This window comes from Trichechus manatus, unplaced genomic scaffold (genome assembly GCF_000243295.1).
Source record: "Trichechus manatus latirostris isolate Lorelei unplaced genomic scaffold, TriManLat1.0 scaffold00191, whole genome shotgun sequence".
NCBI lineage: Eukaryota > Metazoa > Chordata > Mammalia > Sirenia > Trichechidae > Trichechus > Trichechus manatus.
In genome coordinates, this window is record NW_004444127.1 from 3,446,210 (window position 1) to 3,465,220 (window position 19,011).

The 19,011-nt window shown below is 49.2% G+C and overlaps 1 protein-coding gene across 2 annotated transcripts; it reads right to left on the reverse strand.

Moving 5' to 3' along the window:
- Positions 1 to 9,076: 9,076 nt before the first annotated feature.
- Positions 9,077 to 18,076, reverse strand: RAPSN (receptor associated protein of the synapse). Of its 2 annotated transcripts, XM_004387704.1 has the most exons (8): positions 17,681 to 18,076; positions 16,616 to 16,954; positions 12,575 to 12,733; positions 11,896 to 11,994; positions 11,676 to 11,798; positions 11,093 to 11,146; positions 9,683 to 9,882; positions 9,077 to 9,216 (listed from the first exon to the last, which is right to left on the reverse strand). In XM_004387704.1, the coding sequence occupies exons 1-8, from the start codon at positions 17,870 to 17,872 to the stop codon at positions 9,144 to 9,146; spliced, it is 1,239 nt and encodes a 412-aa protein (XP_004387761.1). In that variant the 5' UTR covers positions 17,873 to 18,076; the 3' UTR covers positions 9,077 to 9,143. The 2 variants fall into 2 exon arrangements, with proteins under 2 accessions (XP_004387761.1, XP_004387762.1); XM_004387705.1 differs by lacking the exons at positions 11,093 to 11,146; positions 11,676 to 11,798.
- Between the last annotated feature and the right edge of the window lie 935 nt (positions 18,077 to 19,011).

Genomic DNA, 19,011 nt, shown 5'->3' on the forward strand with positions numbered 1-19,011 from the left:
AGATGAGCCCCTCAGGTTGGAAGGCACTCAAAAGATGACTGGGGAAGAGCTGCCTCCTCAAAGTAGAGTCAGCCTTAATGACGTGGATGGAGTCAAGCTTTTGGGACCCTCATTTGTTGATGTGGCAAGACTTAAAATGGGAAGAAACAGCTGCAAACATCAATTAATAAATCAGAACGTGGAATGTACAGTGGCTGCAGCAGTATATCGACAGGGAACTGCCAGAAATTCAAGCCAGATTCAGAAGAGGATGCGAAACGAGGGATATCATTGCTGATGCCAGATGGATCCTGGCTGAAAGCAGAGAATACCAGAAAGATGTTTACCTGTGTTTTATTGACTATGCAAAGGCATTCAACCGTGTGCATCGTAACAGATTATGGGTAGCATGGCGAAGAATAGGAATTCCACAACACTTAATGGTGCTCATGAGGAACCTGTACATGGATCAAGAGGCAGAACAAGAACAGAACAAGGGGATACTGCATGGTTTGAAGTCAGGAAAGATGTGTGTGAGGGTTGTATCATTTCACCATACTTATTCAATCTGTATGCTGAGCAAATAATCTGAGAAGCTGGATGTAACGGATTGAATTGTGTCCCCCAAAAAATGTGTGTAGCAACTTGGCTAGGTCATGATTCCTAGTATTGTATGATTGTGTTATCTGATGTGATGTCCTTATGTGTTGTGAACTCTACCACGATGACGAGATTATATGTGATCTCCTCATGTGTTGTAAATTCTATCACTGTGATGAGGTTATACTGATGAGGTTGACAAGATTAGTGTCTTAATGCAATCTCTTTTGAGATATAAAAGACAGAAGCGAGCAGAGACACGTGGGAACCTCATACCACCAAGAAAGCAGTGCCAGGAGCAGAGTGCGTCCTTTGGACCTGAGGTTCCTGCACAGAGAAGCTCCCAGACCAAGGGAAGACTGATGACACGGACTTTCCTCCAGAGCCGATGGAGAAAGCGTTCCCCTGGAGCAGATGCCCTGAATTTGGACTTGTAGCCTACTGGACTGTGAGAGAATAAATTTCTCTTTGTAAAGCCATCCACTTGTGGGATTTCTGTTGGAGCAGCACTAGATGACTGAGACACTGGACTATATGAAGAAGCACTGGGCATCAGGATTGAAGGAAGGCTCATTAACAACCTGCAGTATGCAGATGGCACAACCTTGCTTGCTGAAAGTGAAGAGGACTTGAAGCACTTACTGATGAAGATCAAAGACCACAGCCTTCAGTATGGATTACACCTTAACATAAAGGAAACAAAATCCTAACTGGACCAATAAGCAACATCATGATAAATGGCAAAAAGATTAAAGTTGTCAAGGATTTTCTTTTACTTGGATCCACAATCAACAACTATGGAAGCAGCAGTCAAGAAATCAACATATGGCATTGGGCAAATCTTCCACAAAAGACCTCTTTAAAGTGTTAAAAAGCAAAGATGTCACTTTAAGGACTAAGGTGCGCCTGACTCAAGCCATGGTGTTTTCAATCGCCTCGTATGCATGCGAAAGCTGGATGATAAATAAGGAAGACTGAAGAATTGACACCTTTGAATTGTGGTGTTGCCGAAGAATATTGAATATAGCATAGACTGCCAAAAGAACGAACAAATCTGTCTTGGAAGAAGTACAACCAGAATGCTCCTTGGAAGCAAGGATGGCGAGATTACGTCTCACATACTTTGGACATGTTATCAGGAGGGATAAGTCCCTGGAGAAGGACATCATGCTTCGTAAAGTAGAAGGTCAGTGAAAGAGAGGAAGACGCTCAAAGAGATGAACTGACACAGTGGCTGTAACAATGCGCTCAAGCATGACAATTGTGAGGATGGCGCAGGACTGGGCAGTGTTTCGTTCTGTTGTGCATAAGGTCACTATGAGTCAGAACCAACTTGACGGCGCCTAACAACAACAATCTTTATAGAAGCAGACCACCAGGTCTTTCTCCTGCAGAGCCGCTCTGTGGGTTCGAACTGTCAGCCTTTCAGTTAGCAGCCAAGCACTTAACCATTGCACCACAAGGGCTTCACCAGGATACTAGTACCTGGTGATTTACAGGGAGGGGATTTACAGGGAGACTGATTTCAGTCCATTCTTCAGTCCAAATTCTCTCTGAGTTGAAAGAGTCTGCCCCAGGAGGCGATGAGCTTCCTGTCATAGGAACAGGGAAGGCAAGGGTGGCACCACAACCTGGTGTAGTGTTACTGAGGAGATTCTTGAAAGGGATGGATGATTGGCCCATGGTGTTTTAAGGACCTTCCTAGGTTGAATGTCTCATTCTTTGATCCTGGCTGGGATGATAGACGTTGATTATCTTGGGATTCCAGCAGTAGGAATGTGTTGGGGGAGGCGGGATAAAAAGGAGAATGGGCGTATGAGGATTCAGGCTACTCAAGGATATCAAAGCAGTACTACAAGGTCAGTCCCAGCAGGGAGCTGAGAATCTGGGACTGAGCAAGACCCCAGGGAGAATGGGGTTATCCCAGCTTGGGCCCTCAGTCCCTCTGGGACTTCTAGAGAGGAGAAGGGGCCTAGATCAGGCCTAGAAAGGGGTGGAACAGGGTGTCCTGGGAGCTAGAACATCGCATAAGGAGAAGCTAGAGCTGGAAATGGATCCGGAATGGCCAAGCAACCCCATTAGAACCGTAGGCTCCTGGGGTGGGGCTGGGAGGCAGGTGCAGAGAAGGCAGGTCAGAGCCCATCTCTGTTCTGTGACCTTGGGTAAGTCTGCTCTCCTTCCTGGACCTCGGTTTCTCCATGTGGGAAATGGAAAGGCCCTCACACCCACCACACAAGGTTGTGATGAGGATTAAGCAAGTAGAGTCACTATGAGTCAGAATCGAATTGACAGCAATGGGTTTGGTTTTTTGTTTTGGGATGTGAAAGGGCTTTGAGAATTGTGGAAAAGCAGATGTTTCACTGTCAGCATCCGGCTGAGGTTAGAGACACCCCTCTCTAACCTGTTCTCCAGAGTGTAGCCAGAGAAATCTTTCCAAACCAGACCTGGTCATGGCATCCTACTCTCCCAAAAGATAAAACCAAATAAAGCCCTCTTGGAGGTGTCTGGCCCTGTCCCCACTGCTACTGCCACATTTCCCACATGAGCCCTCCCTGGCTGTGCTTCAGCCTCTGCCCTTTGCTTGGTTCCTCAACCAGCCAATAGCACCCCCTGCCTTTGTTTCTGCTCTTCCCAGAACCTCATGTCCTGACTGTAAAACTAGTGAAAACTCGTTCCTGTCCAGTCGATTTCAACTCACAGCGACCCTATAGGACACGGTAGAACTGACCCATAGGGTTTCCAAGGCTGCAATCTTTACGGAAGCAAACTGCCACATCTTTCTCCCATGGAGCGGCTTGAACATTCACCTTTAGTTAACAGCCAAGCGCTTAACCCCTGTGCCACCAGGACTCCTACAAAACTAGGGAACTCCTTTATATTCTTTAAACCTCAGTTCTGAAGCCCTCCCTGACCTTCAAAGACTAGGTCAAGTCCCCTTGCTCTTTCTCCCCAATCCCCTGCACTTACTAGATGTTGACCCAAAGTCTCGGGTCACTAACAAAAAGCACAATTTACCAGCACAGGCAGTGGAATAAGTACTCCTCTCTCTGTGAGCAAAGCATTATGCCACTACCTGTGTTTGTAAATTGTACTTTTTGTTGGCGACCCCGGACCTTCACTTGTGGGTGCCAGTCTTCCATGGCCAACAGGTCACTTCCCACAGCTAGCACAGTGTTGATGGTCTGCTCGTATCCCTCCTGTGCCAGAGTTAAGAGACCCTGTTTCCTCCCGGCCAGGAAGAGACACAGAAGTGGGGTTGGCCAGGTGCTATGTAACACACACACTGAGCTAAGCAGTTCCTGGGAATATCAACCTGTGCTCAGGGCAAGCGGGGAGGGATGTGCTAACAGCCCACCAGCTGCTATGGAATGTGTTTTGGGTCAAGGCGCCCCAGTAGAAGGGAGTCAGCCCACACTCTCATCCTGTCCAAGAAGCCAGGTTGACACATGGTTCAAAGAACAAGGTCCATTCGTGGGTTACAGGAAAGAAGGCAGGCTGCGCTCGGACTGCCCCTTCCACACGAGATATACACTCTGGTGTGATTATGTGATTGTTTGTCTCGCCTGTCGCTGGATTATAAACTCCATGACAACATGTGTCTGATTTTTTTACCACGAGTCTCCTGGCCCACAAAAAAATATTTAGCAGATGACAATATTAGTTAAATCACAAACCACAGGCTAGGCAATTTCCTCTGCAGAGCCCCACATGTTCATCCCCAAGCACTCTCTTGGGCCAGGCCCAGCAGGTCTCAGTCCCTGGGTAGGGAGAGAAACTAACATACCAAAGGAGTTGACTCTGGGTCCTTCCAGTTACTTGGACCAAAAACAATGGAGTCAGCCTTGACTGCTCTAAAATGGTGATGCCATTTTTACACCTGAAGTGATCAGAATTGCCCCAAAATAATCCAGTGAAGGGAGTTGGGGTGGGGGGGAGTGGGAGGGGTATAAATGAAACAAAATTGTTTGCTGAATGATATTAAAGCAGAGGTGGGAATTCATTGCACTATTCTCCCTACTTTTGCATATATTTGAAAATTTCCAAAATAAAAGTTATTTCTTTTTTTCCCCCTTAGAATCTGACCAGTTCTCCCCACCTCCACAGCTACCACCCTGGTCCTGCCACAACCATCCTTCACCTGGATTATTGCAGGGGGCTCCTCACTGGTCTCCCTGCTTCCACCCTAACCCTCCTATAGTCTTCTTTTTATCCTCCAAACACTTTATTTTGAAAAATGTTGAACCTATGAAAAAAAAAAAAGAAAGAATATACAATGAACACTTTTTATCTTTCACCTGGATTTGACAATGGGTAAAACTTTGTCACGTTTGCTTTCTGTGTGTGTGTATTCACACACATGTACATTCTCTCTTTTTTTTTTTTTGCTGAACCATTTCCAGATAAGTTACAGGCTTCATGATACCTCACCTCTAAATATTTCAGCCTGTTATCTCCTAAGAACAAGGACATTCTCATATGTAACTACAATACATTGTCATACCCAAGAAATTTAATATTGATGCAGTAATATTTAATATACAGTCCATATTGAAATTTCTTCAATTATCCCCCCAAACTGTCCCTTATAGCCTTAAAAAAAAAAAATCCAATATCAAATCAAGGATCACACAACACATTTCGTTGTTATGTCTCTTTGTTGTTGGTGGTGGTGGTTGCTGTTGAGACAGCTCTTTAGTCTCTAATCTCAAACAGTCTCCCAACCTTTTTTGATCTTTTATGGGGTTGATATTTTTGACGTGTCCAGGCCAGTTGTCTTGCATCTAGAGTCTGTTCTCAACACAGCAACCACAGCAATTCTTCTAAAACCAAAGTCAGATCATGTCACTCCTCTGCTCTAACTCCCAGAACAGCTGCTGGTCTTGCTCAGAGTAAAAGCCAAAATCCTTATAATGGCCCACAAGGCCCTGCATGATTTGATGCCTCCACCCACAACTTCTTCTAAGACCTCAACTCCCATGCTTTTTCCCCTCTCACAGTTACAGGCATCCTTGCTCTTCCTTGACCATGTCACACTAGCACCTGTTGTAAGACTCATTCTTGGTGGTTCCTCAAAAAGTTAAGTAGAGAATTACCATATGACCCAGCAATTTCACCTCTGGGTATATACCCAAAAGAAATTAAAACAAGGACTCAGACAGATATTTGAATGACAATGTTCACTGCAGGACACAAACTATTTATATGCCAAAGTCAAAAAGTGGAAACAACCCAAGTGTCCATCAACTGATGAATGGAGAAACATACATACAATGGACTATTATTCAGCCATAAAAAGGAATGAAGTTCTGATATACTGTACGACATGAATGAACCTTGAAAACATTATGCTGAGTGAAATAAGCCAGACACAAACAGCCAAATGTATGATTCCACTTATACGGATGGAGTATCTACAATAAGCAAATTCATAGAGACAGAAAGTAGATTAGAGGTTACCAAGGGCTGGGAAAGCAGAGGAATGGGGAGTTATTGCTTACGGGGTACAGAGTTTCTGTCCAGGGTGATGAAAACATTTTGGAAATAAATCACGGTGATGGTTGCACAGATTGTGAATGTAATTAATGCTACTGAACTATACATTTAATATTTTACCACAATTTAAATAAAGAAAGAAAGAAAGACTGCTGCTTCTTCCTAAAATGCTCTTCCCCAGATAATTGGTTGGTTCAGTCCCTTACTTCATTCAAGTCTCGGCTCAAATGCCACCTTCTCAGTGAGGCCCACACTTACAACTCTTTTAATACTGCAACCTGCCCCTCCCTGCCCCAGCCCTCCTCATCCTCCAAATTCCCTTACTCTGCTCTACTCTTTTTTTTTTAATGACACATTTTTCATTTTGAAAACAATCTCAAACTTAGAAAAAAGTTGCAAATATAAAAAACCTTTTTTCCCTTAACCATTTGAGAGTAAATTGCTGACCCGACATCCTATCACCTAGAATATACATTTCCTACAATCAAGGACATTTTCCTATTGAACCGCAACACAACCTTTAGTATCAGGACACTCGAATTGGTGTCGGAATCTCTGGTGATGCAGTGGTTAAGGAGCTCGGCTGCTAACCAAAAGGTCAGCAGTTGGAATCCACGAGCTGCTCTGTGGGAGAAAGATGTGGCAGTTTGCTTCCTAAAGACTGACAGCCTTGGAACCCTATGGGGCAGTTCTACTCTGTCCTATAGGGTCACTGAGTTGGAATCGACTGTACAGCAGTGGGGTTTTTGGTTTTGGTGCTGCAGTGGTCAAGTGCTTGGCTGACAGCAATGGGTTTGGTTTGGAATCCTCAGACCCCATTCAAGTTTCACCAATTGTCCCAATAATGTCCTTTATAGCCAGGGGATCCAGTCTAGAATCAAGCATTGTATTTGGTTGTCTCTTTCAACCTGGAATAGTTTCTCAGGCTTTCCTTGACTTTCATGGCCTTGACACTTTGGAAGATTATGGGCCAGTTACTTGGTAGAATGTCTTTCAATTTGGGTTTATCTGGTGTTTCCTCATGATTAGATTCACATTTTGCGTCTTTGGCAGGAACATTACAGAAGTGATGCTGAGTTCTCAGGTAACCCATGATTTCAATTTGTCCCATTCCTGGAGACGCTAACCTTTCTCACTTGATTAAGCTGGTGTCTGTCAGCCTTCTCCACTGTGAAATTAATCTTTTTTCCCTTTGAACTTAGTAAGTATTCTGTGGGGGAAGTACTATGGAACTAGGTAAATATCCCATTCCACATCAAATTTTCTATTTATTCATTTATTTATACCAGTATGGATTCTTCTTTTATTCAATAAAATACGTATCGTTATTTATTTTGATGCTTAAACTTCCCAGAGTTGGCCAGTGGGAAGCCACTCAGGCTAGTTCCTGTGTCGTTTTGAGTTGTCATCATTATGTCAGCTTTCTTTGCTTTCTGGCACAAGATATCCTGGGGTCATCATGTACTTCTCTTGCTCCAGGCCTGGAATCAGACATTTTTCCAAAGAGCCTTGGTTCCTTTCAGTGCATGGAGCATGGTATTTGGAAGTCAAGATCTGGGCTCTAGGTGTGCCCATTGCTTTTGGCATGTCACTGCTCCTAGGCGCTCTCAGTGGACACATACACACACACACATATCTGTATTTGTTTCTAGATCTAGTGATAGATTTTGAAATCCGTGAGTTCACACTGATACCTACAACTCCAATTCAGTACCACAGGGTCCTTTCTGGTTTTCTCCCTCTTCAAATTTGTAACCTCCTTCTTCAACAGTGAGAAGCCTAGTTCTTATTATCCTTAATGTATTTACTTATTTGATCATCCTCTCCCCCCACCCCATGTAACCAGTTTCTCATCGCTATCACCCCTCCCTCCCATATACAGGTCCCCTCCTCACCCTACTTGGGCTGTGACGTCCTATGCCAGGACACCCAAATGCGCGGATGCTCCACCCACTCCACTCGAGCTCTGACATCTCACGTGGACCTTCCCCAACTTGGATGCCTCCTCACCCCCCTTAAGTTTCAATGCCCGAAGCCAGGCTGCCCTCCTCTCCCCACTTGGTCTCTGACACTCTGCACTGGCCCCTCTCTACCGCCATGTAGCTGTCCTCCTCAACTTGCTCAGGTGCTGACTCCCCACATAGTGTCCTCTTCACCCTGCTCTAGCTCTGACACCATGCACCAGGCTGGCCTGTGCATGGGCGTCCTCCTCGCCCTTACCCTGCTCTGCTCCTATGGGAGGACACCCTCCTTACCCTGCTCAGGCTCTTGACCCCCAGACCACCTATCTGAACAGATGTCCTCACCCTGCCTGGGCTCCAGTAGCAAGCCCTGGGCCTTGACCAGCAGGGACTCTTTTCTCACCTGGGCTCTGACAGTCCAGGCTGAGCTGCCTCTATATGTGGGTGTCCTTCTGTCTCCACTCAGGCTCCAACTGCCCACACTGGGGCTTCCCCCTTGTGGATACCCTCCTCACCCTTCCAGGCTCCAACATCCCAACTAATGCTTTCAGGACTGAATTGTTTAGGAAGAGAAAGGAAGGGGATAAAGACAAGGAAAAGGAACCCTGATCTACTCTTTAGTTTTCCAAAGCACTTATCACTGTCTAGCAAATGTTATACATTGCCTCTTCAGTATGTTAACCGTGTGGTGTACTGTGTGGTAAACCTGCCCGTGGTTCACTGAGGTATCCCCAGTACCTGGAAAGGCACCTGGAGGCACTGGTGCATAGGTGTGGAAGGAATGCATGTGCCTGAGGAGGTGCACACAGGGGCCTCACTCCCCTCTGCCCTGCCCCCTCAGACCTCCATTGAAAGAACTTCAGAAGTACTGGGACCAGGTACAAATGATTTATTTTGCTATAAAGAGCAAAGTACAAAGAGGTGGGAGGTGGGAAGGACAGCTGGGCTCAGAGGGGCAGCAGCGGGCAGGCCCAGTACTGGCCAACAGCCCAGGAGTAAATAGGCATCCAAGGCCCACTCGGTCAGGGGGCCTCTAGCTCAGGGGGCCTCCAGCGTGATAGTGGAAGTAGCTGGGGGAGGTGAGGGGGAAGCCCAAGATGGCAGCTTGGGTCACACAAAGCCAGGCTTCATGGACAAGCGACGGCAGTTGGGGCAGCTCCGGGTCCCGTTGTTCTGTAGGCACCTTGGGAGGCAAACACTTTGTCTACTCTCTCAAGGCTGTCCTTCCATCCTGGGTCCATCCCTCCATATCCTCATTCCCTCCCCTCTGCAGGGCTGGGAAGGCATCCTTGGTTACTGTTCAGGCTCCTGTGGGTAACCTGGCCTGCCCCCTTCCCACTCTGGCCCAGAGGCTTCCATGGGAAGAGTCAGGAGGTTGGAGCCAGCCTGTGCCACCACCCCGAGGCAGGTCTGGCCCTAAGTTTATGAATCTGGGGGCTCTGAAGGGCCTCTCTGAATTCTCTTTTGGGCAAACAATAATCAAAACGATGATGGTCACCTCACAGGGCGCTGGGAGGACTCAATGATTAATATACCAGAAGCTTTAGAACACGCCTGGAACACAGAAAGCACTATGTAGGCATCTGCTGTTCTTATTATTGTGATGTGCCTGCCAGCGGGGGCCTTGAGTGCCTCCAACACCCCCTCACCTGAAGTGGAAGATGTGGGAGCAGGGCAGGGCCTGCAGCCGGCTGTTCCTCTCACCGATGGACTCCCCGCACAGGCCGCAGTAGAGCTCAGTCTCCTCCACACACTCGTGGAAGTGCACCACATGGGCGCGCAGCTCCCGCTGCAGCCCCTTGCTGCGGTAGATGCTCTCGCTCAGACAGTGCAGCTTGAGCTGGCTTAGCTGGGCCCGGAGGGTGGGGACAGGGACAGGGCCAAAGTCAGTGTCAGTGAGCAGCTGGCCCGCCTCCCCTCCTTATCCTACCCGTGGGGCTGCCTCTGGGCCCTGGGCCATCAGTGCACCCAGGGTCCAGTCCCCTACCGCTTCCACGCCTGGCTGGTGGACCTAGGAAAAATGTCCTGCCCTCCCTGGGCCTTAGTTTCCCCTCATGCAAAGGGAGGGGGTGGGCAAGCCCCCCAGGCCTCACCCCTAGGACTCTTTGGGGATCCATGTTTTTGAAAAATTTTATTGATCAAAACTGCTACACTTACTCATAATAATTTGCTTTCCCATTTTTACTAATCTCGTACATATACAACAGCTCATCAGCCTTCCTGATCAACCTCAAAAAGCAATTATATTTGGCATTTTAGTTGGACTGTGTATCTAATCCCAGAGAAATGCTCAGCTTCTAGAAGACTTTGAGGAACACCGAGCCTATTTTCAACGTTTTTAAAATTTGGATACAATTATTAAATTTGGAGAGGCCACGTGTACTGTAGAAGGGACGTGGGCGTCAGAGGTGTAGTGAGGGTAAAAAGCACCCGGGGCAATCTCTAAATTGTGCCCCCCTCCCAATTTCAAGATGAATAGACATTGATAGCAGAAATAGCTTCCCCCTTCTTATCTGCCTTTCATATTTTGGCACCTCGGAACGTCATTCCATGCCTCATCTGGCGCCCCCTTGGACTTGTGCCGGGGGGCAAGTGCCCCCTTCTGCCAAAACCTCCCTTTTCTATGCCTCTGGCGGGCTTTGGAGCTAAGACAGACGGGTTGCTAGGCATGGGAACTTCAGCCCCCTCTGAGCCTCGTGTTCCTCATCCGCAGCATGGGGATCCCTGTACCCACCTTGCCAGGGTACAGCGAGGCCTGAACTGATGCCTATAAGAACCCTGTGCTTGGCCAGCTCTCAGTAAGAGGAGGCCACAGGTAGGAGTTTTAAGGAACACCAGAAGCCTCTTAAGAATGCTGATGTCCTCTGAGCTGTGACATTTTTGCCCCACCTTCAGAAGCATTCTCTGATGGAAGAGAAAACCAGGGTCTGGGGGTGGCTGGGGGTGGCTCCTGGGGGATTGAGAAAGGCCAGGGCACGGTGGAGTCAGGATGCCCCCCACCCCCAAGTCCCCTCCTTGGGCCCATGACCCCAGACCCAGGAGAAGGAATCAGGTCTGACCTTGTTCCCCACCTCCTCGGCCAGGTCCTGGGCTCTCTCGATGGCATCCAGAGCCTAGAAGGTGACGCAGGCGAGGGCTGTAGGCAGAGCTGCCTGACAGAGGCTTTGGCACTCAGAGAGGAAGGGGCAGGTAGGGGCAGGCCTGGGGAGAGCGACATGGCTGGGCAGCTGCCTTGTGTGTGAAAGTAGGGAAGACCGGGTGCAGTCACAAGAGCTGTAGAGGTAAGTTACCTCCTGCCTGAGTTTACAAAGATATAAAATGGGAAGAATGTTCCTGCCTCACAGGGTGTTGTGAGATCATAGGAGAGCTCATGGGAGGCAGTGAAAGCATCCTGAGTTCAAACCTCACCTCTGGCCCTTTACCCACTGTGAGTCTGTGGGCAAGTCATCGGCCTTCTCTGAACTTCAGTTTCCTCATCTGGAAAATGATTAGAAATGTCCTGGACCCATGAGGTTAGTGTGAAGCTGATGTTAGGCAAAGGGACGGAAAGATCCTCAGGTTGTTGACTCAAGTGGGGACCTGCTGGCCCTGAGTGGGAAGCATCAGGAGACCTGTGGGCTGCAGGGCAGGGCCCAGCCTCACCTTCTCTAGTGCCTTCCTGGCCATCCAGCATTTGGCCACACCCAGCAACACTTGCACCTGCCCCAGGCGGTTTCCAATCTCAGTCATGATGCTCATGGCGGAATCATACCTGGGGAAGGCCGTCTGCAGGGCCGGGATGGGGTGAAGTCAGGCTGAGCCAGGCCTGCATACCTGCACACACGCACACCCACCCTGAGCCCTCGCATCCAGGTGGCCTCACCTCCAGGTCCCCACGGCTCCGGTGGATGTCGGCAAAGCAGAGCAAGCAGAGTGCCTGCAGCGGCCGATCACCGTGCTGCAGTGCAATCTTCATAGACTCCTGTGCAGGAGGTGGTCCCTCAGGCCTGCTCAATGACCCCCACCACTGGGGTACCCCTCCCCAGAGGCCCCTCTGAAGGGGCAGCCCAGGGATCACCAACATCCTCAGAGCCCCATGTGCCTGTCACGGTGCTGAGGTCCCATGTACTGAGCCACTGAGGCCTCATAGCAAGGTGGCTATTGTTACTTGACAGGTGGAAACTGAGGCTCAGAGAGAAGTGACTCGATCAAGGTCACCAGCTACTAAGTGGCCAGCCTGGAACCCTGGGCAGTGACACTCCGGAGACTGGCCCTCTTCCCACTCTACTCTCCAAAGCGCCTCATGGGGGACACTGGGGGGCAGGGGGAAGCCCCCTCCTGTCTGGTGAGGATGGTATGGAAGGGAGAGAGGACATTTTTGTGGGGAAGGGTAGAGGAAAAAAATACCCTTCAAGGGCTCAGCCATAGGGAGCCTGGGCCAAAGGCAAGCCTGGGGGCCTTGAATGGGCTGGTTTAGAAGAAGGAAGCCCTGTCACCCTCGGCCCCAGGCCCCGGTCCATACAACCACCACCACCTGCCTGCCCCTTTCCCTGCTGCCCCACCTCACAACACTCCATGGCACTGCCCAGGTGGCCCAGCAGGCGATATGCCACAGCCATGTGGTACTGGCTCATGGCCCGGTACTTGAGGCTCCAGCCTTTGCCATAGTCGTTGACGAGTTCTGCAGCCTTGCAGGGGAAGAACAGGGCCTTCTCGTAGTCCTGCAGGGACACAGGGAGGGGGCAGGGTGGGAGCTGGCACATGAGTGGCAGGAGCTGCCCATAAGTTGAGAGCTCCAGGGTCTGGCTTCTCCCACAGCCAGGGAGGCCCACAGGCCCTAATCAGTGTTTGCTTGTTCATTCATTCATTCATTCTGGTATCCAGGGGAAAGTGATCCAGGCAGAGGGAAGAGCCAGCGCAAAGGTTTGGGCACCATGAAGGCAGGGATCCTTAGCTGGTTCACCAATGTATCCCAAGAGCCTGGCACCATTCTTGGCACTTAGTAGATGCTCAATAAATATTTGTTGAATGAATGAATGAGAAGTCAAGAGAATACAGTTGGCCTCTCTTCCCACCCAGTCCCAATTTGCCCCTCAGCTTTAGAGACACAGTGGGAGGGGGATATCAGCTCATCTCCTCCCCCACTAGAGCTTGCCCCCTGTCCCCCAAGAGCAGATGTTCACTGAAGGTTCAATGACTAACTGCCAGGGCCATTGGCTACAGAGGACATTGGGACAGACTCACTGAGACCATGAAATCATTCTCACATCTTCTCTGCAAACCTCCAAAACGTCATTTCTATCTGCCCATTATCAGCTCATGACCTTGCCCCATGCTTCATTGGGAAAAGAGAAAAAAATCAGAGAGGAGCTCCCTTATCATCATCCACCAGAGCTACCACCTCCTGTCTCTGTCTCTACACTCTCGCTGCCCCTCCTGTTGCTATGCAGGGGGTCTCCTTGCTCTTATCCAATACCAGACCCTCCACGTGGGCTCTGGACCAAACCTCCCCATCTCTGCACCATCCGGTTCTCTCCTTCTACTGAATCATTCCCATCATTGTAAAGACATGTTCTGGCATTTCACACCTCACTAAAAATAAAAAATAAAATAAAATAAATAGAAACCAAACCTTCTCTTGTCCCATTCCTCGTTTAGCTACAGCCGCATTTCTCTGTTCTTTTCTGTAGTAAGCCTATTTTATCTTCCACACAATATCTAATGAGCATTTCAGAGTTTATAGGACCAAAAGAGAACTCTTAATGCTTCCCCCTTCAACAAAAACCTGCTCCTAATATACCTAGCGCTTTTCAATTTGAAGCCACGTAAAGGTTTTACAGATTCAAAAATTAAATTAAATTAAAAAAAGCAATACCTAGAAATGGAAAATGGAAACAAATGACCCTAACTGCATAGAATATTAATATAATGACACAAAGGAAACAAAGTATTAATTAATTAATTAATCTGGTTTCTTCAATAAATCATGGAAAATAAATGAGAGGAGAGGAATTTTCTATTGAAAGAGGCTTAAGAGACATTACATTACGATATGTGACTCTTGTTTGTATTCCAATTCAAGTAAGCTGAGGAAAACCAGCTGCCATTGGTTGATTCTGACTCATGGTGACCCCACATGTGTCAAAGTACAACTGTTCTCGATGGGGTTTTCAGTAGCTGATTTTCAGAAGTAGATCTCCAGGCCTTTCTTCTGAAGTACCTCTGGATGGACTAACTATTTGGTTAGCAGCCGAGTGCTTTAGCCATGTACATCACCCAGGGAGGAGGTATATTTTCAGGATAAGTAGAGAAATTTAAATATGGGCTGGATATTAGATGTTATGCAGAGATGGTTAATTTTAGTGTGCATAATAATAGTATTGTGGCTATGTAAGCAAAGGGTCTTACATGCTCCCTTCCTCCCCTCTTTTAGAGATGCATACTGATCTACTAAGGGGTAAAATATGATGTCTATAATTTTATATTACAATACTTCAGTTAAATATAGGTAAACCAAATCATTATACTGTTCTCTCTACTGTCCTGTATAGTTAATTTTCTTCATAATAAAAAAGTGTAAACAAAATCCTAGGCATTGACCTTGTGACTCTCCTGTCTTCACACCCTACCTCTGATCCATCAGCGTTTACATGCTCATTTACTTCAAGATTTATTAAGCATCTACTATGTGCCAGGCATTAAAATCTCCCATGAGGAATCCAGACTTTCTGGAGCCATGAAGGCTGGATGAACCCCTAAAACTACTGCCCTGAGATAATCTTTAAACTTTAAACCAAAAATATCACCTGAAGTCTTCTTAAAAGCAAACAACAGTTTAGTTTAACTAGGAAAGAATGCCTGCCTTGAGCATTGTGTTCATTTAAGATCTGTCTATATGGGATCAAAATGACAACAGCAACTTGAAAAATTAATTAGAAAACTTAGGGGGCAGTGAGTTTATGTTAATGGGGGAGAAACAACTCAGAAAAGAAGGGTGAGAATGGCTGTGAAATTTGTAGAATGTAGTCAGTGTCACTGAATTGCACATGGAGAAATTGTTGAATTGGTGCATGCTCTGCTGTGTATAGTCTCAACAACAAAAAATAAAATAAATTATTTTTTTAAAAAATCTCCCATGAGGCCAAACACAGCCAGGATACCTAAGGGAAGGGGAACAAATTCTCATGATCAGAAGCCAGCAGCCACTGACCCTCTTGGTTCCTGCACAATCTGCACCCTTCTCTTACCTCCTCCCTCCTTACACTCCCCGCTCCAGGCACGCTAGGTGCCATAGATTTCAACTCATAGTGACCCCATGTGATGGAGCAGAATTGCCCCATACGGTCTTCTTGGCTATAATCTTCATGGGAGTAGATCACCAGGTCTTTCTCCCTCAGAGCCACTGGTGAGTTCGAACTGCCAATCTTTCGGTTAGCAACCCAGTGCTGAACCATTTGAGCCACCAGGGCTCCAAGCATGCTGGCCTCTTTATCCTGCCTAGAACATGCCAGGTGTGCTCCCCCCAGGGCCTTTGCTTTAGCTGTTCCCTGTCTTTGTTGTTGTTGCTGCCTAGAGTGCTCTTTCCCCAGATTTCTGCAGGGCTCACCCCTTCATCACCTCAGGTGATCGACCATCATCTCAGGAGGCCCCCTGAGCCACCTCCACCCTCAGCTCTTCCCTTGTTTCCACACCCCTCTTTGCTTTACTTTCTCCTAAGCCCTTTCTGAAAAACCTGGTGGTGTAGTGGTTAAGTTCCATGGCAGTTAACCAAAAGGTCGGCAGTTCAAGTCCACCAGGCGCTCCTTGGAAACTCTATGGGGCAGTTAGCTCTACTCTGTCCTATAGGATCACTATGAGTCAGAATCGACTCGAAGGCAATGGGATTTTTGGTTTTTTAAGCCCTTTCTAACACGCTGTAGAATCTACTTATTGGTTGTGTTTATTGTCTTTCTCCCCCAACTACAATGCTTTCTGAGGGTGTTGTTGGGTATCATTGAGTCGATTCTGACTCATAGTAACCCCGTGTGACAGAGTAGAACTTCCCCATAGGGTTTTCTTGGCTGTAATCTTTATGGAAGCAGATCGCCAGGTCTTTCTCCTGTGGAGCTGCTGGGTGGGTTCAAACCGCCAACCTTTGGGTAAGCAGCTGAGAGCTTAACGGTTGCTTCACCAGGGCTCCTTTTACGAGGGTAGTGACTTTGATGTTTTTTTCACTGCTGCACCCTAAGCCAACAGTGCCTGGGACAAAGTAGATGCTCAATAAATATTTGATGAATGAGTCTTTACAACCCTATTCTCCTTCATTTTATAGATGTACCTACCCAGGTTCAGAGAGGAGAGGTGATTTGCCCAAGATCACACAGCAAACACAGGACACTGCAGGTCCGTGGCCCATCCTCACACAACAGCCTCCTGTTCCCCAAGGAAATCAGACATATCAAAGTTTGAGTCCTGGCTCTGCCCTTTCCTGCCTCTCTGATGCTCGCTCGCCTGGTCTCTACCTAAAAGGGAGGACTGAACGAGGTAGTATAGGAAGGACTGTGGTTCATGGGGGGCTCCCAGGGAGCCCCAGCCCCGCACTGCCCTCCCTGGGCCCCACCTACCTTGACCTGGGCATAGAAGCTGCCCAGGCTGCAGCAGACGCGGCACTCCAGCATGGCGTCGTCATTGTTGTGGGCATAGCGCAGGGCCTTCTCGAAGCTCTCCAGGGCCTTCTGGAAGAGGCTGAGGCCCAAGTAGGCGTTGCCCATGCTCAGGCTGACCTGGCCTCCAAGATGGGCACCCACCCTGGTGCCCGGCAGGCCAAGGCAGGTCTTGCAGTAGGAGATGGTCTTGTGAAACTCGCATAGCTTCTCGTTGCTGCGTGCCAGGTTCAGGTAGCTCTCCAGCAGGAAGTCGGCATCCTCCAGCTCCCGAGCCGTGTCGATCTGCACCACGGCGAACTGCCCGCCAGGCAGAGGGAAGTGGCTGTCAGCTGGGCCTGGCCTCCAACCAGAGCCCCCAACCCCCCATCCTCAGACCCAGAGCATCAGACCCCAAAGCCTCAGACCCAGACCTTCCACACCCTGGGCTCAGACCTAGAACTTCCACTCCCCAGCCATAAACTAGAAGCTTCGGCCCTGCAGCCTCCACCCCTCAGGCTCAAATACATAGCACCAGACCCTAAAGTCTCAGACCCAGACCTTCCACTCCTCAAGACTCAGACCTGTTCTCCACTCCCCCCCCTGCAAACCAGAAGCTTCAGCCTTGGAGCTTCCACCCCCCAGGCTCAGCCCTGGAGCCTCCGCCCTTCTTCCCCCAGCCTCAGATCTGGAGTCTCCACCACCCTCCAACCCCCAGCCTCAAACCTGAAGCCCTCTCCCTGCAGGATCAGATACACAACCCCGAACACAAGGCAAAGACCTAGACTCCGAAACCTGGGCTTGAGATCCCTAAGCCCTGGACCCCAAGGCCTGAGAACCTCAGTAACAGAGTGTGGTGGTACACTGGAGCTCAAGGCCACAGGCCTGAATCCCAAGACAAGACCCAGCATCTAAGACCCCAGACTTTAGATGCGGATTCAGAGCCGCAGGCCCCGGCCCTCAGCCTGCAGAGGCAGTCGAGCCTGAGGAGCCCGGGAGAAGCTGGGCCCTGGCCTTGACCCTCCCACGCCCACGCCCCACTCCCACCTTCAGCATCTCCTTGTAGCGGCCCATCTCGGAGTGGGCTGTGACCAGGCAGCCCAGCACGCGGAAGCGCCCCACCAGGTTGGTGTTCTTCTCCAGCACCTTCATCCACACCTGCAGCGCCTTCTCCGTCTGGTTGGACTGGTACAGCTGGAGCCCCTTTTCGATCTGCTGCTTCGTCTGGTCCTGCCCCATCCTCCTGGAGCCCTGCGCCCCAAGCGGAGGAGACCCTGGTGGCTCTGGGCCTCTAGGCGCTCATGGCGCGGGACTCACCATGCTGCTGCCCAGGAAGGAAAGCAGCGTTGCTTGGAGCCGGCGCAGGGCCTGCAAGGGGAGCGGGCGCCACCCTGGGAACAAAGCTGGTGCGGCCTCTGTCCGCAGCTGTCCCTGCCAGTTGGGCCATGTGGCTGCTAAGGAATGTCAGTAGCAAGGTCACGCAGGCCTCTGCCGCACCCACCCCCAGGCTGGGAGGTGGCTTCCCCAGGGATGCAGGCAGCCTGCCACCTGGACATTCCTTGGGCTCTCTTCAGTATCCCTGAGGCTGGCCCTGACAGCCCTGGAGGGGCAGGCCCTCCCCGCAGCCTTGCCCAGGAGCGGCCTCCCAGGTTCTAGCCTGGGTTCTTCCAATTCACAGCATGACCCTGGTCGAGTCATTCGCCTCTCAGAGCCTCAGTTTCCTCAACTGTAAAATGAAGAAGTTGTTGTTAGTTGTTGAATCGATTTCAACTCATAGTGACCCCATGTGACACAGCAGAACTGCCCCACAGGGTTTCCTAGGTTATAATCTTTACGGGAGCAGATCGTCAGGTCTTTTCTCCTGTGGAATGGCTAGGTGAGTTTGTACAGCTAACCTTTTGGTTAGCAGCCAAGCACTTAATCATTGCGCCACCAGGGCTCCTTAAAATGAGGATAAAAAGCCCTATCCCCCTAGGGTTCTGAGGCAGTGTAGTACAGGCTGCCAGGGTTTGAATCCTGTGTGACTTTGGGCAAGTTATCTGGCCCGTCTGTACCCATTTCCTCATCCATGCGGTGAGGAGAGTAGCGGCATCTACCTCACTAGATTGCTAGGAGAACTAAACGAGTTACTAGCAGGCAAGGACTTACAACGGTGTCTGGCACGCAGGAAACGCTGTATGTGTTGATAAGCAAATGAAATGCCAGATGAGGTTGGCCCTGAAGACTTAAAAAGTACCCCAATTCCAGGAACATCTAGCTCAATTGGCATGACACAGCTTATAAAGACAGTGCTCTACACTCTACCTTGGTGAGTAGTGTCTGGGGTCTTAAAAGCCTGTGAGCAGCCATCTAAGATATTCCACTGGTCTCATCCCTTT